The 20,086-nt window shown below is 49.1% G+C and overlaps 2 protein-coding genes and 1 long non-coding RNA gene across 5 annotated transcripts in view; 1 reads left to right on the top strand and 2 right to left on the bottom strand.

Moving 5' to 3' along the window:
* Window positions 1-2,290, bottom strand: part of Nckap5l (NCK associated protein 5 like) — a 36,493-nt gene extending 34,203 nt beyond the window's left edge. For all 3 annotated transcript variants that reach the window (XM_029470177.2, XM_021183475.2, XM_029470179.2), the window contains exon 1: window positions 2,206-2,290. The gene's annotated coding sequence lies outside the window, so the exon portion shown is untranslated. The remainder of the gene's footprint in view (window positions 1-2,205) is intronic.
* A 188-nt stretch (window positions 2,291-2,478) lies between these two features.
* LOC147000705 (uncharacterized) lies at window positions 2,479-16,907 on the top strand. The gene is made up of 3 exons (XR_015045571.1): window positions 2,479-2,669; window positions 6,986-7,155; window positions 16,654-16,907. It is a non-coding gene; the product is annotated as an uncharacterized LOC147000705 (long non-coding RNA).
* Window positions 13,293-18,479, bottom strand: Bcdin3d (BCDIN3 domain containing RNA methyltransferase). The gene is made up of 2 exons (XM_021183937.2): window positions 18,229-18,479; window positions 13,293-14,286 (listed from the first exon to the last, which is right to left on the bottom strand). Exons 1-2 carry the CDS (start codon window positions 18,463-18,465, stop codon window positions 13,666-13,668), a joined length of 858 nt encoding a protein of 285 aa, XP_021039596.1. The 5' UTR covers window positions 18,466-18,479; the 3' UTR covers window positions 13,293-13,665.
* Window positions 18,480-20,086: the final 1,607 nt, after the last annotated feature.

The raw sequence follows: 20,086 nt of genomic DNA, 5'->3' as shown, positions 1-20,086 counted from the left end.
GCAAGTCCTGACCTGGAGCACTAGAGTCCCGAGAAAGCCCTACCTCAAAGAGGTAAGGGGGCTGGGCAAAGCAGGGCAGAGGCAGCTTCCCCCTGTTGCTTGGAGGTACAGAGGTGCAGTGTGTGGAGACAGCAGGTAGGATGGGCAACAGCAGTGGGGCCCTCCTTGCCTTCTTCCCACAAGAGGGTGGATGAATGTGCTGGCCTCCCTGGCTCGGATCCTAAAACAAGTCCCAACAGCTGAGATACAAACTGTCTGCTGGGAATCTGCCTACCCCGCTGGCCCTTGGCTGCCTCCTCCTCTCTCAAACCCTCCCCAAAGACCCAACTCAAAGACTGGCCCAGTCATGATGTCTCACTTTGATGGGTGGGCCGAACCTGAGCCAGCAGGAGTTCATACCCCAAGGCACCGGGGTGAGCAGAAAAGGCCTATTCACAGGCGGAACAAAGTTCTGTTTTTCTCAATCCAAAATGCTAATCCTAATAAACTGTAGCCCAGCAGTTTAGCTCTCTTAACGGAGCCAGCCTGCTGGAGGACCCTTCACCCCTCGAGTCACCACCTCCGTGTGTGTGTGTGTGTGTGTGTGTGTGTGTGTGTGTGTGTGTGTGGGAGGTTGAGATCTTTCTGGTCCTACGCTGAGCTCTGAAGATGAAGGAAACTATGCTCAATAGAAGCAAACCATCTTGCTCAAGGTCACAGCGCAGGCTGCAAGACCAGGGCCCAGAGCTCTTGACTCTGGCCATCCTGACAGCAACTCAGTGCACATACACGAATATTCTCTGCCTTATGGTGGAGTGCATCCCTTCTCTGAAGCCCAACTCTTCCAAAGGCTAGAGCTGGAGAATACTGTACAGCCAAAGCCACCTTAGGTAGACCACAGGTGCTGGAAACAAAACCAAACAATCTATGTGGGAATACAAGGAACTCTGCTCACACACTAGGGATAGGTTTTAAAAATCTGAGAGCCAGGTTTTCAGGCCAGATTTTGGGGGGGGGGGTCCTGTAAGACTGAAGAGGGTCTACAACAAAGCAATTGTACAACGCTCACTTCCCCTCAGAGGCCTGAGCACACAATAGTGAGAGACTCCTTCCCCATGGTTCCTCAAACCAGTCCTGATTGCCGGCCTCTGTCTCCAACCACTTCCTCTGGCTGACAATTGTGTTTAAGCAGGAGGGCCCACTGGAGAACGGGAGAGCTGGTGGAGAGGGAAATCAAAGATTGCCTCTAAACCTAAGGAAGTCCTCAAGCCTAAAACCTCCGGCTCCTGAGGAAGGCGGTCTTTAAAAAGCAGCTGTTGGGCAGGCTGGGTGGGTTCATGTGAGCCCTCTGGAAAACCAGATTTAGGAGATGAAGGCCTTCTGTGCCCTTGGGACAGCGCCAAGGCTAGAGAGACAAGAGGGGCCTTCCGCCCAGGATATAAAGAGAGGGAGTTGGGGTCCCAACTGCGGCTCTCCTGGGCCTGCTAAACCAAGGGAATGTCAGACACAAATAAATTCTCTGCATTCTTTCAGCACCCCAGCCCAAACCCAGAAACCTTTTCAGTCGGGGCTGCCCTGTCCCTTACTCCAGCCCAACCCATCTCCTTCGCTCAGCCTCTATTCAGCATGCAGGTTGTCGGGTTCCCTTCTTCCCACAGCCCCTCAGAGCCTCAGCAGGGTGGTTCCCAAGACCCGGTCACTCCGCCTTTCCCCGCCTCCCCCACGCCCTACAGCCCCGGGCCACAGGGACTGGAAGGAGTGCGAAGGGGTGCCCCGGGCTGCAGTCTGCGCCTGCGCCTTGGGGAGAGCCCCCTCCCTCCGCAACCCAGCACCGCTAAACGCTGCCGGGACCGTGGGATACAGGGAGGGTGGGATGCGCAGTGGGGGCAAGGTCAGTGCTTTCAAAGAGGGAGGAACACCCGCCACCGGAACATCCCCCCACTCCCGAAAGTTTCCCTTCCGGGGCCACCGAGTGTGCGCGAGGATGGCGCAGGGGGCGGGAGGGGGTGGGGTGGGGGGGTGGACAAAGTCACTACAGGACCCCTCCTGGGAGAGTGCAGCGCGAGGGACCGGCAGGCGTCGAGGTGTGGGCCGGAAGCCTCGCTCGCTGCCCCTTCCAGCCAAAGCTGCCACGAGAGCCTTTCACTCCACACTCCGCGGCCCCCGCCCGGGGCGTGCGGCCCCCCACCTCACAGCCCGTTAAATGCCAAACAGGCCTGAACTTACCGAAATCAGGTGCTGAGCTCGCCTGGTTTGGTCCACAGGGTCCATGGCCGCATCTCGGGGACGGGAGGGCGAGGGGGGTGCAGAAAAAGGGGGGTACCGGAGCCGCCTCTTGATGTCAAGGCTTTAAAGGGGCCAATGAGCCCCGCCCCTCGCCCAGACCCCGCCTCCCTCCTCCCGCTCAGCCAATCCACGCTCAGTCTGGGTGCTTGCTCCTCCCAGCTCTGTCCAGATGTTCCCAGGACGAAAGCTAAGTCTGCCCGGCCGGCGCGCGCCGCTTCCGCCCGGGTGGGCAGGGCCTCCCCTCCCCTCCCCCCTGCGGAGAAACACTCTACCTCAGGCCGGAGCTGACCTGCAAAGCCTTCCCGGTGCTCCCGATGCTCCCGGTGCTCCCGGTGCTGGGGATCGGAATGCCAGGCCCGGCCGAGTGGGACTGGAGCCCGGGCATTTAGAACAGAGAAAACTAAGTAGGTTTGCGCGGGCCCACGGGCATGCGCGTCTGCTTCCGTGGGTCTGGGCGTGCACGTGTATGTGGTTGAGAGCGTGTTTGTAATTTGCTGCATACGTGTTAGGTGCAAATCTACAGGAAGAGGCTTGAGTGTCTCCTTGGCCTGAAATGCACCCGCCTCTCTTTTCCATCTCTAGGTCGGGGACCTCCCAGAAATCTGGAAACTGGAAGCGAGGAACAGGCACATGTGTAGAAAGCAGTGCTGGTTTAAGAAGCAAGGCAAACCCAGGCGTGGTTGCTCATGAGAAATCCTCGCACTTGTGAGGCAGAGGCAGGTAGATCCGTAGTGCAGAAAAACGAGACTGTGGTTGGTTTTTAGCTACTTTCTGTCAGGGAAGAAGAAAGTACAGTTCAGTCACTGACAGGGAGGAAACAAGCTAACTCTTGCAGGCCTTTGCAACTTAAGAGCTCAGTAAGGTTGTCCTTGGTCTGTTTGTTGTTACTGTTTTGTTGAGACAGGATCTCTAACCCTGGCTAGCCAGGAACTCATGATATAGGCCTGGCTAACCTTGAACTTGTCATGATCCTATAGCTTCTGTCTCCATTTTGGTCCTTAAACACTTCTTTGCTCTTCGGTGGATACCTTATAATCCTCAGCTATCTGCACTGTATTAACTGGCCTGGATGTGCACACAGGGGAATTCAGAGGTATCTTTGGACACTTTGTATATTTTATTAATATTGCTTCTGTCATAGGTGTACAAATGAGACTTAAAGCAAAACTAGTCCAGTAAAAGAACAGATGCCGTACAAGAATGTAGGGTGGTCAGGTTGGCTGGGATGAATTTAAGGGGTCCTCTCTGAAAAAGGCATTTTAGAGCAGGAGTCTGAAGATGGAGAACTTGAGTAGGACCCAGGCAGGAATAAAGATAAGTGATTGGCAAGAAGCTAATTACCGGAGTGGGATAGCAAGCAAATCCTCTTTTGTGGGGGAGGGGGGGGCAATGCAAGAGGTTTTATCTGAAAGCAGAATGAGCATTTATATAAGGGAGTCATTTTGGATTAAACAACAACAACAGAAAAAGAAGAAGAACCTCCAGTCTCGCTGTGTAATTCAGGCTGACTTCTAACGCTCTGCCCCCCTGTGTCAGGACACAGGTGTCATGTACTGGGTGTGAGGACCGCAGGTGTGCCACCAGGCCTAGAGCATGCACACACTGAGCATGCACTCTGGTGCCGAGCCAAATCCACAGCCTTCCACTCCCTCTTCATCTTGTTTCTTGATGTTCTGTGGGGATGCCTTTGGACACTACAGGACTGATTAATCCTTGGCCAGTCATCCAGTATTTACTGGATAGGGATTAATGGGCTGACCCCGGGGGGGTAACAATAATTAGACACAATCTCCCCTCAAAGGGTTTTGAAGCCCAACACAAATGATGTATCTGCTGTTCTTGTGCCTTGGGATGGAAATCTTAAGTCTGTCAGGTATTTCTAACTATTTTAAATGTTTTGCAGGTGACTGAATTTTTGGAAGCAAATGACATCTAGATTGGTTAGGGTTTTTGTTTGTTTGTTTGTTTGATTGGTTGGTTGGTTTATCGAGACGAGTGTACTGGAATTCTCTCTAGACCATGCGGCCTCGAACTCAGAGATCTACCTGCCTTTGCCTCTCTCCTGAGTGCTGGGATTGAAGGTGTGCACCACTGCCTGGCTTAGAGTGTTTGTTTTATGTTTTGTTTTGTCTCTTTCATGTGCTCACCTTTATTTAGTAGGCACAGGCAGAGCATTTGTCCATGGCCTTGCCCTCCTGGCGGGCCCTGGAGCACTTGCTATTTTGATAGGCTTCAGGCTTCAACTGTGAAGCTGTAGCAGTGCTCCACGGTTATTTTCTTAGGTGAGGCTTGCTACGTTTTGATTCAGTTTTACTAATCAATTTATTAAAAGTCTGAAGCCCCAAGATTGATTATTCTCCATTCTTAGTCTGCATCACTAATCGCATCCTTTCCTTGTTTGTAATAAGACAAGCTAGACTTCTTGGGGGCTGGGGCTGTAGACTGCTGTTTACACACCCGTGTGATGGTGTGGCATAACTGTGTATATAGTGATGATGACCCTGGAAAGCCACGCCCTCACTACTCACAGTGGCATTTGGATTCAGATCCCCGGGAACTGAATAATGGGTGGTTGTGAGCCACCTTGTGAGTGCTGAGACTTAACCCTGGTCCTCTGCAATGGCATCGGGGTACTCAGCTGCCCTCCCACATTCTCTGCTTTAATGCTGTGTGGTTGACCATTTAGCGCTTGTCTTCCCTCTTCAGAGGTTGGCGTTGAATCACTTTACTGCTGTACTGGCTGAGAAGATGGCCAAGTTTAGAACTCCTGGAATTAAGAGATAGTTGGGTAACTCACTACCTTCTCAGAATACCCTAACCTGCCTATTTTTTTTTTTTTTTGGTTGGGTCAACTTCAGGACACAGTCTAGATATTACTACTGCCTACTAAGAAGGAGAAAGGTGCTGGCTAATGTTCAGTTAATTTTCTCAACAGGAGTAAGCCATTGCCAATGTACTTTGAAATCTCTCACTGGTAAGATATGATGGATCTGCTCACATCTTTTAATTATTTCTTCTTCTTCTTCTTCTTCTTCTTCTTCTTTTAATTATTTCTTCTTCTTCTTCTTCTTCTTCTTCTTCTTCTTCTTCTCCTCCTCCTCCTCCTCTTCCTCTTTCTTTCTTTCTTTCTTTCTTTCTTTCTTTCTTTCTTTCTTTCTTTCTTTCTTCTTCCTGTCTGTCTTCCTGCCTTTCTTCTTCCTTTCTTTCTTCTCCTCCTCCTCCTTCTCCTCCTTCTTCTTCTCCTCCTCCTCCTTCTCCTCCTTCTCCTCCTCCTTCTCCTCCTCCTTCTCCTCCTCCTCCTCCTCCTTCTCCTCCTCCTTCTCCTCCTCCTCCTTCTTGTTGGACCTAATGGTCCAGGCTTAAGGACCCTGCTACTCAGGAAGATCACAAATTCAAGGCCTGCCTGAGTTACAGAGTGAGTTCAAAGGTCAGTTTAGGTAATTAAATGAGACCCTATCTCAAAATAAAAAGTAAATAAAGGGATGGGGATATTGCTCAGTGGGAGAGTACTTGCCTAGTATGTGTGAGGTCCTGGGCTTAGTCCCCCAAATTTTTAGTGCGCCTTTTTTCTATGCCAGGCATTGCGAACATAGTACCAGGCTAAGTAGTAGAGATGACTTGCAGACGTACCAATGTGAGAAGTATCCTAAGAGCGAAGCAGACTCTTGCGTGGCTTTAGGTGAGGGCTGGGGTAGAGCTGGTAGGATGCATAATCAGGCTAATATTTTGTGTTTTGTTTTTGAGATTGGGTCTCATTGTGTAGGCCTGGCTGGCCTGGAGTTCCCTATGACAGCAGTTCAAACCCTTCCTGATGCTGCAATCCCTTTGGTACAGTTCCTCATGCTCCGGTGAGGAACATAAAATTCTTTTCAGCCGGGCGTGGTGGCGCACGCCTTTAATCCCAGCACTCGGGAGGCAGAGGCAGGCGGATTTCTGAGTTCAAGGCCAGCCTGGTCTACAAAGTGAGTTCCAGGACAGCCAGGGCTATACAGAGAAACCCTGTCTCGAAAAACCAAAAAAAAAAAATTCTTTTCATTGCTACTTTGTAGCTGTAAATTTGCTACTGTTATGGATTGTAATGTAAATATCTGCTATACAGAATATTTGATATATGACCCCTGTGAAAGGGACATTTAACCCCCAAGGGGGTCATGACCCATGGGTTGAGGCTGTCCTTGAACTCAGAGAGATCTGCCTGCCTCCCAGTGCTTGGATCGAAGGTGTGCACCAGTACACTTGGCTTCAGATCTGTATTTTGGAAGGATCGCTGTTGTCTCAGTCTGGAGAGACTGAAGTCAGGGTCACCAGGCAGAAAGATTTATAATAATTGGGGAAAAGGAGGGAAAGTGAGTGGTCTGGGGCAGGACTGTGAGAGGAGTGATGGGTATTAGAGACACAGAGAAAATATGGCAGGCTGGGTATGTGCTGCATGCCTTTATCTCACCTCTCGGGAAGGATCTCTGGGAATTCAAGACCAGCCTGGTCTACATTCTGAGTTTCAGGTCAGCCAGAGCTACATAATAGAGTTACCATGTCGCCATAAACCAAGAACCAAACACCAAACAAAGAAAATGGCATACATAGCTGTAGAAGCAATGGACCTTGGGGTTAGAAGGGGAGGGACGCAGAGAGGGCAGACTTTGCAGCCAGGAGGGCTGCTCACTGACATAAAAGATGCTGGGGAAGAAGAGGTTTAGATGGTGTGCTTGCTTCCAAACAGGTTGGCACTGAAATGCCCAGAAGTGGGGCTGGAGAGATGGCTACATGGTTAGGAGCACTGACTGCTCTTCCAGAGGTCCTGGGTTCAGTTCCCAGCAACCACATGGTGGCTCACAACCATCTGTAATGGGATCCGATGCCCTCTTCTGGTGTGTCTGAAGACAGCTACAGGTACTCACATATGTAAAATAAGTAAATGAATCTTTAAAAAAAAAAAAAAAGCCCAGCTGGGCATGGTGGCACACGCCTTTAAATCTCAGCACTCGGAAGGCAGAGGCAGGCGGATTTCTGAGTTCAAGGCCAGCCTGGTCTACAAAGTGAGTTCCAGGACACCCAGGGCTATACAGAGAAACCCTATCTCAAAAACAAACAAACAAACAAATGCCCAGAAGGTATCCAACTGGAAATTGCCTGTCCACACTGAGTGCTTCCTTTGCAGTGCCCCCTTCCCAGTGCGCCCTTCCCAGTGCTCCCTTCCCAATGCCCCCTTCACAGTGTCCCCTTCACAATGCTCCCTTCTCAGTGCCCCCTTTCCAGTGCCCCCTTCCCAGTGCTCCCTTCCCAGTGTCCCCTTCACAATGCTCCCTTCTCAGTGCCCCCTTCCCAGTGCCCCCTTCCCAGTGCTCCCTTCCCAGTGTCCCCTTCACAATGCCCCCTTCCCAGTGCTCCCTTCCCAGTGTCCCCTTCACAATGCTCCCTTCTCAGTGCCCCCTTCCCAGTGCTCCCTTCCCAGTGTCCCCTTCACAATGCCCCCTTCCCAGTGCTCCCTTCCCAGTGTCCCCTTCACAATGCTCCCTTCTCAGTGCCCCCTTCCCAGTTGCTGCTGTTCCTCAGGAGAGGCTACAGATACACTGCATGTTAACCTCAATCCTTAGGACAATGCAAGTTGCCCTGGACATTTCCTGTCTATATATACTGTAGTGCATCATCCAGCCTAGAGAATCCCACCATTTACTCTGCGTTCCAAGATGTGGAAAGGTTAGGATGCTAAGCTGCATGTGATGAAAGTGGGAGGGAGAGAGGCTGGGGGAGAGGAGGCTGGCAGGGATGGGGAATGGATGGTGTGGAAGGATGAACTGGCTTAATGTTACCCAGCGTTATGGACAATGAATATATGCTTTTCTAGAGGATTCAGGTTTGATGGGCACTCACTACTACCTGTGACTCCAGTTTCAGGGGATCTGACTCCCTCTTCTGGCCCTGCAGGCACCAGGCAGGCATGTAGTAAACACTCACACCCATAAAAAATAATTAAAAAAAAAAAAGATTGGAAACAGTAATGTAGGCTTTTGGATAAATACTTTTGAGGTTCAAGAGAGGATTTGGACTAATGGAATCTATGAGTCATTAAAACTGGGGGTAATTGAGCCAGGGTGGAGGAAGTCATGCAGGAGGAGAGGGGGTGCTGGAACAGAACCCCGTGGAGTACCAAGCATTCAACAGGGGGCTCCAGAGGAATGCCATCGCCAGAGTCCAAGCCAGATGTCCAAGGACCAGCCAGTTTCCAGTGAGCCAGAAGCTGGGTCAGGACAATCATTCTTGTTGACTTTAGCCACGCGTCATGGGAGACTGGCAAGACCAGATTCAGAACGGTTGAGAAAGACGCACACAGTAAGTAATGGAGTCAGGAAGCGCTTAGATCTTTCGAGAATCTTGGCTGTGTGGTTAGGGGAAAGACTAGGCAGATATAGATGCACAAGGCAGTTGGATATCCACAAGAGCCATTTTAGTCAGCTATGGGGAGGCATGGCTTAATTTAGGAAATTGTTTAAATTTAATCTTTTAGAAGTACGTGCATGCGGGGCTGGAGAGATGGTTCAGTCAATAAACTGCCATGCATACGAGGGCTGCAGTTAAGGTCACTAGCTAGCACCCATGTAGAAAGAAAAGGAAAGGAAAGAAAACAAGCACACCTGTAACCCGGCAGTGTGCACTGAGGGGCCCCTGGACCTCACTGACCAGCCTAGTCTGTCAGTGTGGTCCAGGTTCAACCGCAGACTGTGTCTCCAAAGATAAGATAGAGGAAGACGCTTGATGTCAATCTCGGGCCACCATAAGCGCTTCCCACCTCCCCCAGCCCCATGTGCACATGGACATGTATACATACTGTGTTTGCGTACACCCCATCTGAACTCACACTTATGCCACACACACACACACACACACACACACACACAGTGCACACAGGGGTGGGGATTTCTCTCGGTCAGCATGAGAACCTGAGGTTGGATGCCCGGTACCCACAGAAGAAGTTGGCTGTGTGAGGCAGCTTGTGCTGGGGAGCTCCCCAGCCTCCTTATCATCAGGTAAGAGACAACAACAAACTCCAGAAGCCTGTCAGCACTGTACTAATCCAAAGATGGACTCGTTTTTATTTGTGACGTCATTAACGAGATTGAGCAGGTGTCTAGTCGGGCTTTGCAGTTCACACTGTAACCTTAGCATCTGGGAGAAGGAAGCAGGAGGGTTGCCAATAAAGTCAAGGCCAGCCACAAGGCCCCGCCTCAAAATAAGCATACCCCCCCCCCCAGAGTTGATCTGCCTTTCTGTTCTCTCTTCTTTCTTTCTCCCTCCCTCCTTCCCTTCATTATTTTATGTACACTGCAGTTGTCTTCAGACACACCCACCAGAAGAGGGCATCACAGATGGTTGTGAGCCACCATGTGGTTGCTGGGAACTGAACTCAGGATCTCTCCCCCCTCCCCCTTTTTTTAAATTTTGAGACAAGTCTCTCTGTAGTCCTAGCTGTCCTGGAACTCATTATGTAAAACAGGCTGTCCCTGAACTCACACAGATCCACCTGCCTTTGCCTCCCAGTGCTGGGATTAATGGCGTTATTTAAAATAAGTTTAGCTGGTTCTCATGAAATTGTTCTCTCCCTCTTTAGTCAGATACATTGCTTTTTTGCCTGTGGCTTCTGAGTATTTTCTTGTGTGGACAGGACTCCAAACTTTACAGTTGGCTTCTGTTCTGACGCCTGCCCGTTAGGAGCACATCCTGAGTGTTCTGTGCCGTGGGCTCTGGCCACATGGTTCGAGGCTCACGGGGACTGTCCCTTGCCCACCACTCCACATCCTTTCTGTACCTTCTCACCTCTTGTCCCCTGAGAGTCTCCTTCTTGTATGTGCTGCAGGAGGCGGGCTTCCCTTCCTGAAGCTCTGTGATCCTGTTAGCCGGCATCTGCTTTTGGATACAGGGTCTGGATGGACACAGTGTGGGCTGGCCTGGAGCTTATCCATACCATCCCCAAACTCAGCCTCCCAAGTGCTGAGGTTACACCCAGCTCATGATTTTGTAAATGTTAGTATATCCAGGCTCATTTTCTCTCTCTGTCGTAAGCCCTAAAAAGGTTCAATGTACTTGGTCTTCAAGGCTCTCCTGGGGGATTGAGCAGTCACTGTCTACTTGGTTCCAGGGCCTCATCTTTATGAGCACTAATTGCACATTTTCTTCTGGCAGCCACATGGACTGTAATGAAGTTCAACAAATGGTTCCTCCTACCCAACTATTCAGTAGCTCGCCACTAGCAAACAGGTCGGACTCAGACCTGAAGGCTTTCATGGTTGACTTGTTCTCAATTGCACGTGTGGAGGTGTAGCCCCTGCATATCCTTTGGTCACTAAGGCCATTTTCTGCCATTGGGTTGTTTGGGACATCTGGGCATGGTGGCACATGCTTTTAATCCAAGCGCTCTGGAGGCAGAAGCAGTGGAGTGAATCTCTGTGGGTTGGAGTCCAGTCTGGCCTAAAGACAGTTCCAGGACAGCCAGGGCTACAGAAACAAAGCCAAAACCAAAACAGTTATTTGGACCTGGCTCCATTTGAGACCTTTTGAGCCGGTCCTGCAGTACGAAGCTCCTATGAGTACTGCTTTCTCGCTGTAACAAATCACAAGCTTGCTTTGAAACAATGTAGCTTACGTTTACAATCCCAGCCAGAAACCCAGGATTACAGTATCTGCGCTGAGTGCCTTCTAGAGAATCACGGAGGGATGGGTTCCCTTGTCTGCATGTCTCCCTTTGCAGTCCTTCCTCATTACCATCCAAACTTCTGTTACTACAACTACTGTGGCTAGATCTCCTTCTGCCTCCCTTTTAAAAGAGATCCCAGCTACCTGCCCTGTCTCAGGATCCTTAATTACATTGTCAAAGCCCCTTCTGCTATCGGGATGGTATGAGGAAGTCAGTTATACAGCCTGTCATGGTGTTAAATATAGCCTCTGCACAGCCTTGGTGAAGGAAGGGTAAAGAGAGCCACAAGGTGCAGAGAACATGGAGACTTACCTCAGTCTCCCACTGCAATCAATCTGAGGCTGCCCAAAGCTGGCCTCTGTTCCCGTCCTTCCATTCCCACTGTCTCCTAACCCTGATTTAAAATGTTTGGTGGCCCTCAAACTGAACATGGCGACACTTCCTTATCTTGGAAAAAAAAAAAAGATAATTCAGTAAGCTTTGCATTTTTTGCGGTTCTCCTGTCTGTCTTAACTAAGCACGCAGTTGTGGCCTGCGGCGTGTTGACAGAGCACCGCACCGTCACCAAGTAACAGCACCCTTGTTCTTGGTTAATGCATTCTTCCACAAAGTTCTTTCTCATCCTTCAGCTCTTCTGGGCTTTGGAAGGGGAGGGCGCTGTCTCAGTTGTAAAACTATGCGTGAGGGCAGGCAAGAGACAGGTCAGAAGGAGGGGCCGCCACAAGGACGGACAGACAGACGCAGTGAACGGGATTTACACGCTACTGGAGGATTTGCTGGGCTTTGCGCCTCTTTCAGCATGGGGAGTGCAAAGATGCCAACTGCAGTTCCTAGGGTGTGCAATAAGTAAATGCCACAGTGGGGCCGAGGTTAAGCGTGGAAGTGGGGTTAGTTTGCTCTTGGGATGTGAGGTGATATGATATCATTAAGATGCCTGATAACTTGGGCTGGTGAGATGGCTCAGTGGGTAAGAGCACCCAACTGCTCTTCCGAAGGTCCAGAGTTCAAATCCCAGCAACCACATGGTGGCTCACAACCATCCGTAACGAGATCTGACTCCCTCTTCTGGAGTGTCTGAGGACAGCTACAGTGTACTTACATATAATAAATAAATAAATCTAAAAAAAAAAAAAAGATGCCTGATAACTACTTCAGAGGGAATTATGATTACAGAACAGGAAAATATTGGCCCAGAACCCTGGGGGTGGGCTACCAGTATATTTAGGAGCCAGTAGGGTGTAGATACATTAAATGATCAGAAATAAAAGGCCTTTCTCCAGGAGGCTAGACGGAATCCTAAGCTGTCAAAAGTATTGTCTCATCCACTTGTGTCAGAATCAAGATGCCTGCTAAAAACAGGACCGTCAATGTGAATGTACTTAATGCCATAGGACTGTATACTTAAAAATGGCCAGCATTTGGGCTCGAGAGATGGCTCAGTAGCCAACAGCACTGGCTGCTCTTGCAGGATCAGGAGTCCAAGAACCCACATGGTAGTGGCTCACAGCCATCATCTGTTAACTCCGGTCCCAGGGGATCTGATGCCCTCTTCTGGTCTCTTTGGGAACTGCATGCACATGGAGCATAGATATTCATATGGGCAAAACAAAATACACAGGAAATATATAAACTAAGACAGCCAAGGCTACATAGATAACTTGTCTTAAAAAACAAACAAAAAGACCCCAAAAGTCAAAAAAAGGAAAACACAATAGAATCAGGCTGGGGATACAGCCCACTGGCAGTGATTGCAGAGTGTCTGCAGGGTCCAGCGCTGTGCCTGATCCCTGAAAACTTAGAGAGGGGGAGGGGGAAAGAGAGAAGGAAAATGAGATTACTGAGCTGTACTGCAGACCCAAATCGCTATCTACCTCAGGGTTCATAATTTAAATTTTACTTTATTGTGGGGGATGAGAAGACTAGGGAACAAACTTTGTAAGAATTTGGTAAATACTCTGCGATTAAGCTTTACCCAGAGCCATAAATATCTGTTGTCATTACTTTCTTTTTTTTTTTAATTTTTTTTAAAGACAGAGACTCATGTAGCCCAGGCTGGCCTTAAACTCCTGATCCTCCTGCCCCTGCCTGCCAAGTGCCTAGATTACAGGCATCCGCCACTACACCCAGCTTCTAGTATCTGTTAAGTACTGTGCCAAGGCTTGTCTGGCTCTAGATATCTGCTCTACTGGCCATTTCCTGTAGCCAGGCCAGCACCTCATTATTACACGAAGATTTCATTGTAAGGCTTTACCTCAAGGCAGGTCCAGTATGCTCAGAAAATGCCGGAAGAAACCAGATCAGATTTTAAGGAGAGCAAAGAAACGACACAGCCTTTTTCATTCTTTCTTTTTTTAATAAATAACCCCTTAGAGCTGGAGATGAGGTTTGGTGGTAGACTTGCTGCCCAGCACACCCGATACCCAAATGCTCCTCAGCAAACAAAACAACTTCCAAAAGAGCAGTTTCACTCCTTAGGAACATAATCTCCGTCCAGCTGCCTCATTCATTGTCCCGTGAACTCATTCCCGTGGGGGCTATTCCAAACAACCGGGAACACGGACTGTGTCTTTCAGCCGCTTGCTTCAGACACTTTGCCAAAAGCTCCTGCCAGGTCTCAAGGCTGCCTGATGTCTCTGGGATCCAACTCGATTCTCGGTGTTAAAACTCCACGGTATCTCTTTACTGGTCTGTGTCCCATGGCCCTCGGAATCTTAATCTGTCCGTGTCTCTTTTGTTGACGATTCAGGGATTGCCTGAGTCTCGCGGGTGTGCTTTGCTCTGAAGAGCAGAAGGCTTCGGTCCCAACTGGTGTTGCCAAAACAGCACGCTAACTCCATCCCGTGGTCCTGCGTCAAGATCCGCACGATCTGGTTGGCCATGTCACCTCGGATGGCCAGCGAGCGGAAGTGATCAAAACTGTGGAGTCCCAGCTTGCGCAGGCGCCTTGCAGCTGCCCGGTAACACTTCCAGGGTTGTGGCTCCACGAGGAGGTAGCTGCAGAGAGAGGAGATGTGGGCCAGGAACTCGCACAGACCACGGTCCCCGTGGTTCAGATGAATCCACATGGTCACTGACATGCAGAAGACGATGTCAAAAACGGAACGGCCAAACTGGCTTACGAAAGAACTCAAGGGAACCTTCCTGTTCTCTTGATCCATGATGTCCAGGGTGATAAAGGTCAAAGCCTCAGGGAAGGGACAGTCTCTTTCAGCCCTCTCCACAAGGACTGGATCTATATCACAGCAGAGGATGCGCAGTTCTCTGGATGCACCGGAGCAGGTCTCCCCATCGCACGGGGAAAGGAAATGTTTGTACAGAGCCACACTCAGATCCTAGAGGGATCCAAAAGAGCCTTGTCATTGCAGCTCTCTAACAGTGCGTGGAAAAGAAACCTCTCATCCTTTGAGACCGCCACTGACCTCTGCCTATACCGGAAGTGAGGCTCTTATCATAATAATCTAGAGAGGATATATTTTTTTTTCATGAGCAGACTCTTAACGCCCCCTAGGGGCTGGTATAATGCATCCACCCTGTACCCTACATTCAGTTTTTACCTTTTCTTTTTCTTCCTTCCTTCCTTTCTTTTTAAATCAGTCTTAAGTGGCTCAACTCAAACTCACTATGTAGCCGAGGATAGCCCTGAATTCCTGATTTCCCTATCCGTGCCTGGCTACCTGTACCCTGACCCTGACAACAGATTGAGTTGTACACTTGGAAGTTACAGACCAAACGATGTGACAAAGGCCAGCAAAGAGCTCAGAGCAGTGTTTCCCAGCTTAAACAATATATTGGCATATTCATTATCCCTTTCTGGGTGTCTCATATCCAAAGGAAAGTACTCCGGAAGTGTGAGTGGTGTCCCTCGTCAGGAAGCTGTGGAAGTTGGCAAAGTCTGGGCTCTAGGAAGCTCTCACCAGGCCTTGCCTCTACAGTGTGAGCTTGCACTGCCTCCTGAAACCGCCTCTGCCTTTGAAGCCACCAATCTTAAAAGTCTCTGTGAGTCTTTCTAGCCGGGAGTGTGATGATCTGATCCGGCCACCCATTTTAGCACGCTTCTGACTCTCAAATGAAACACCACCTCTTCCCTCTAACTGTAACTATTCAAACACGTGGTTTTGTGCAGTCTCTGTCACCTCTGCAACTTCTCACACGGGTGAAGAACACACATGGCGGGAACCACTCAGCTGTTCAAGTGTGAACGAGTCATTCATTCATGACAACGGGGTATTAGCGATAACAGCATAAAGCTGAGGAGCTTGGCTTGATACACCCAAGTAGTGGTAGCGCACGCCTTTAATCCCAGCACTTGGGAGGCAGAGGCAGATGGATTTTTTAGTTCGAGGCCAGCCTGGTCTACAGAGTGAGTTCCAGGACTACACAGAGAAACCCTGTCTCAAAAAACAAACAAGCAAAAACAAACAAACAAAAAAACTTTCAAAGACATACTGCTGAAGAGGAAAATCAAGTAGATAGCAAGTTTTCTCCTTTTTTATTTTTATTTTTTTATTTTTTTATTTTTATTTATTTTTTTTTTTTGACTTTTCGAGACAGGGTTTCTCTGTGTAGCCCTGGCTGTCCTGGAACTCACTTTGTAGACCAGGCTGGCCTCGAACTCAGAAATCCGCCTGCCTCTGCCTCCCGAGTGCTGGGATTAAAGGCGTGCGCCACCACGCCCGGCTTCTCCTTTTTTAAAAAATAAGTCTATATAGACCAGACTGGTCTCTTCTTTTTTTTTTTTTTTTTTCCCGAGACAGGGTTTCTCTGTGTAGCCCTGGCTGTCCTGGAACTCACTCTGTAGACCAGGCTGACTTCGAACTCTGAGATCCGCCTGCCTCTGCCTCCCAAGTGCTGGGATTACTGTCAGACAAATTTTCCTTTATACAAAATCCCAAAGTGGGAAAATTAAACGATATTGTTTAGGGTTAGAAAATGAGTAAGATTTAAAAAAATAAAAATAGCCGGGCGTGGTGGCGCACGCCTTTAATCCCAGCACTCGGGAGGCAGAGGCAGGCGGATTTCTGAGTTCGAGGCCAGCCTGGTCTACAAAGTGAGTGCCAGGACAGCCAGAGCTACACAGAGAAACCCTGTCTCAAAAAACCAAAAATAAATAAATAAATAAATAAATAAATAAAAATAAATTTAAAAAGAAAATGAGAATTAAACAAAAGCAAGACAATAACAGGCTAACTGTTGCCTGTGGGTAAAGGGGGCTTTTAAAATAGGAAACGACATATAAAGGTCTTTGGGGGCTGATGATGAGAGTGGTCACAACAGTGTTTGCCTTATAACTTATAAAGTACAGACTTATGTTTTATGTATTTTTATGAAAATATGGAATAATACACATTAAACTCCACATTTTTTGTTTTGTTTTTTTGTTTTTCCAGATAAACGCCACATTTTAAAAATTATGGATTGAGACGGGTGTGGTGGCGCATGTCTTTAATCCCAGCACTTGGGAGGCAGAGGCAGGCAGATTTCTGAGTTCGAGGTCAGCCTGGTCTACAAAGTGAGTTCCAGGACAGCCAGGGCTATACAAAGAAACCCTGTCTCGAAAAACAAAACAAAAATTATGGATCAAGGTTATTTACTTAGTTAGCTAAAGTCACATGGCCACTAATAATAAGACTTCGGCTACACAAAGTTCCTTTTAGTCATACTAGGCTTTTCTAACTAATTAAAAAAATTATCTTTTGTAGGTGTATGCATGAGTCTTAGTGCTTACACATGCTAATATGTGTACGGATGCCCAGAGGGGCCAGAAGAAGACTTCTGCTCTGTTGGAATTGGAGTTCCAGGTGGTTGTGAGCTGCCCTCGAGGATGCTGGGAACGGAACTTAGGTCCTCTGGAAGAACAGTGCTCTGAAGCATGGAGCTGAGTCCCTAGCACCCCCTCTAACTTAACAATGCACAAGTTACCTCGGGGGTCATTTTAAAATACAGATGCTGACTAAGTAGACAGGGGGTGGGGGGAGGCTGAGATTCTGTGTGTCTAACAAACTGCACAGTCACACTAACGTTGTTCAAAGTCACAGTTGACGGCACAAGGACCCACACGACGCCACTAAATTTCCTCCTACCCTGATTTGCTTTTGAGGCCGGCATGGTCTCCATATTGAGGGCAGAGAGAACTTGTGTAAAACAAGAATGAGTGGATAAATGCATAAATAAATAAATAAATGTTCAAAAGTAAACTTGAGAACAACTGCCTTAGTCAATTGCAACCGTGTCCTTTCCACTGTGGCTCTGTATACACTGCTTACAATTTTAAAATCTTTTTTTTTTTTCTTAAATGGTTTTCTTTTCTGTCTTTCTGCTGGTTTCCTATACCACGGTGACGTTTACAGGGACACACACCCAGCTGGTTACTGTAGTCTATAACCAAAAGCTCTCCTCAACTGAGACCCTCAAAGGTCTTCACCACCCACCAATGTCTCTTTTTTTGTCGTTTTTGGAAACATGGTCTTAGTAGCCTAGGCTAGCCTCAGACTTGTGGGAATGCTTGTCTTCTGAGAGCTAGAATTACACGTGGGCAAAAGGTGTCTCTATCCCCGGACTCTGTGGTGATGGAATGTAGAGCGAATGGTGGAGGGTCCTAACCATTTGCAATGTGGGATAAAACTGCCCGCTTCACTGGGACATCCACTAACTAGCTACAAATAGGCGAGACTGTCATTTCCTTATTTTTGCTGCGGTTTGACTCTAATCATTACATGTCTGAAAACACTCTGTGGTGGGAAGGGTGGTTAAGGCTCCCTCCTCTGGCCGAATGATCTATTTTCTTTCTTGATCCCTCTCTACTGTTCACCGTTGTCCTCTGTTAGCACAAGTTTAAGTAAATAAGGACCTGGCTCCAGGTCTGTCCTGCACTGTGTATCTAGAGCCTTAAGTTTCAGCCGTGATTACGTCACCCTGGCTCTTATCTTTTAGGAATCAGGATTCCCGGGGGAAGGGAAGGGGGTCCCCGTTCCCCAGCCAAGAAGACCAGCAAAGCAAAAGAGGAGGCAAACGCCGGAAGTGCAGATCAGACGGTCCTCCTTCCCCAGCGGTCTGGCGGGAAATTTTGGAATGAGTTGTGGATTGCTCAAAATTCCTCACTCGGTGGTGGGGCCCCAGAGGGAGGGCTGGGGCGTGCACGTGTCTGTCAACGCTATACTTTAAAAGCCCACTCTGGGCTTTGAGTTTTGATGCCACGCCCAGGCCAGCACCACGGAGGACGCGGAGGCTGACCATCCCTGGGCTCCCGGCGCTCCGATCCCTCCCGCGTCACTCACCCCGGAGTTACACCCCACGTCCAGCCCTAGGATCGGCCTCTTCTCGGGACCCTCGGGAGGGAAGAGCTGCCGAAGAAGCTCCGGGGGCAGAAGGCGGAGCCTTTGCTCGGGAGGGTGGAAGCGGGAATAATGAGGGAAATTTCCGAATGGGGCGGCCCCGGGTTCCAGAGCCCCGGGATGCTCTTCCTCCACGGCCTCTCCAACGCCCCCTCTTGACAACTTCTCGTCTGCCGCCATCACGCTCTGTCCCTCGGTGGGGGCGGAACCGGAAGTCTGGAGCCCGCGGAGGGAGGGGGCGAGCGCTGCGCCAGCGCGCGTGCGCCTAGGGTAGAGGTCTGAAAGAAGGTGAGTTTGGGTAGGTGAAAAGACCCCAGTGCCTAGTCCGGGCTTTCGGTGTCCTATTGGAAGCCACGATCGTCCCCTCTTAACGAACTTGCCCAAGTTGAGTTGAACCTTGGGCCACTGACCAAAGCAAGGAATTTGTGGGGGTCTTGAAAGTGAAGTTGGTCCAAGTTTCTTTCTTTTCAGATGCACAAAGCGAGCTGTAAAGAAGAGGGATTCCTTGTCTGGGGAGTGGGGGGTGGGGGCTGTGACGGGGTCGCACAATGATGCACTGACACAGGAACTTGAGCCTGGTTTAGTAAAAGGTAGCTGGAAGCTCTAGAACACTTGAGGTGCCACAGGGGGACCGACAGACATAGTAACTATAGACTTCACTCCAGAAGATGGAGTTGCTACATTGATACTTTTCAGCTGCGAACCTCCTATATTTATTGTAAATCCTGGCGCACGGTTGTCCAGTAAATACTTGTTGAATGAAAACTGTACAAGATGCAAGTGACTAAGCCGTATCTGTTTGGGGGAAGAAAGAAAATGGGAGAACAGAGTTAAATTGAAAGAGATGTGTTGAGATAAACTTAAGACCAAAAGTGGGCCGAGGACCATAAAAATGGTTCAATCAGGAAATGCTTGCTGGGTAAGCTCGTGGACCTGAGTTCGGATCCCAAACACCCACATAAAAAGCAGGGTGTAATGGTGTATGCCTGTAATCCCAGACTAGCGGATCTCTGGAGTTTGCCGGCTAGCCAGCCTAGCTGCATTGGTGTGTGCTCCAGGCTCACTGAGAGATTCTGTCTCAAAAGATAAGGTGGAAATGATCGAAGAAGATGCCTGCCATCCGCCTCTGGACTCTACACACGTGTACACACGCTAGGAAATAGTAATACTTTAAAAGTTTTTTAAATGTGGTCTGGGGTGGGGGAAGCTGGTGAGGAGAGAAACTGAGGAGTCAGCCTGCCTTAGTCTCTGTTCTATTGCTGTGAAGAGACAGGTAACCATGGCAACTCATTAAAAAAAATAATTGGAGGCTTGCTACAGTTTCAGAGGTTTAGTCCATTATCATCATGGTGGGAAACAGTAGCTGAGAGCTAGACCCTGATCCACAGGCAAAGAGAGAGTCCAGGCTTAGCCTGGGCTTCTGAAGCCGCAAAACCCACCTCAGGTGACACACTTCCTCCAACAAGGCCACACCTCCTAATCCTTTCAAAGAGTGCCACTCTCTGATGACCAAGCATTCAGACATATGAGCCTGTGGGGGCCATTTTTATACAAACCACCACACGGCCTAAACAGTAAGTTCGGTTTAGAGGTGAGGAGAGCCCAGCCTGTTAGACTCAACCCGTGGCATTGTGTTCTGACCAACCCATTTTATGGAGACCTCCCAGCCTACTGAGCCAAAAATTTGCTAAACTTTATAAGAGACTGAAGCATCTATCTATACAAGGACCAACAGGGTTCCAACAGGTCTCTAGGGACAGTCCCCACGCCTCCACAAATGTGCTTTGGCTTAACTTTTGGA

This window comes from Mus caroli, unplaced genomic scaffold (genome assembly GCF_978045245.1).
Source record: "Mus caroli unplaced genomic scaffold, Mus_caroli_1 scaffold_16, whole genome shotgun sequence".
Lineage (NCBI taxonomy): Eukaryota > Metazoa > Chordata > Mammalia > Rodentia > Muridae > Mus > Mus caroli.
The sequence above is the reverse complement of the archived record's forward strand: the minus strand, read 5'-3'. Positions and strand labels throughout refer to the sequence as shown.

Coding starts and splice junctions, on each gene's coding strand:
- Bcdin3d (XM_021183937.2), bottom strand. CDS start 18,465: ATGGCGGCAGACGAGAAGTTGTCAAGAGGGGGCGTTGGAGAGGCCGTG. Junction 14,287..18,228: donor ACGTGGGGTGTAACTCCGGG/GTGAGTGACGCG, acceptor GGATCCCTCTAG/GATCTGAGTGTGGCTCTGTA.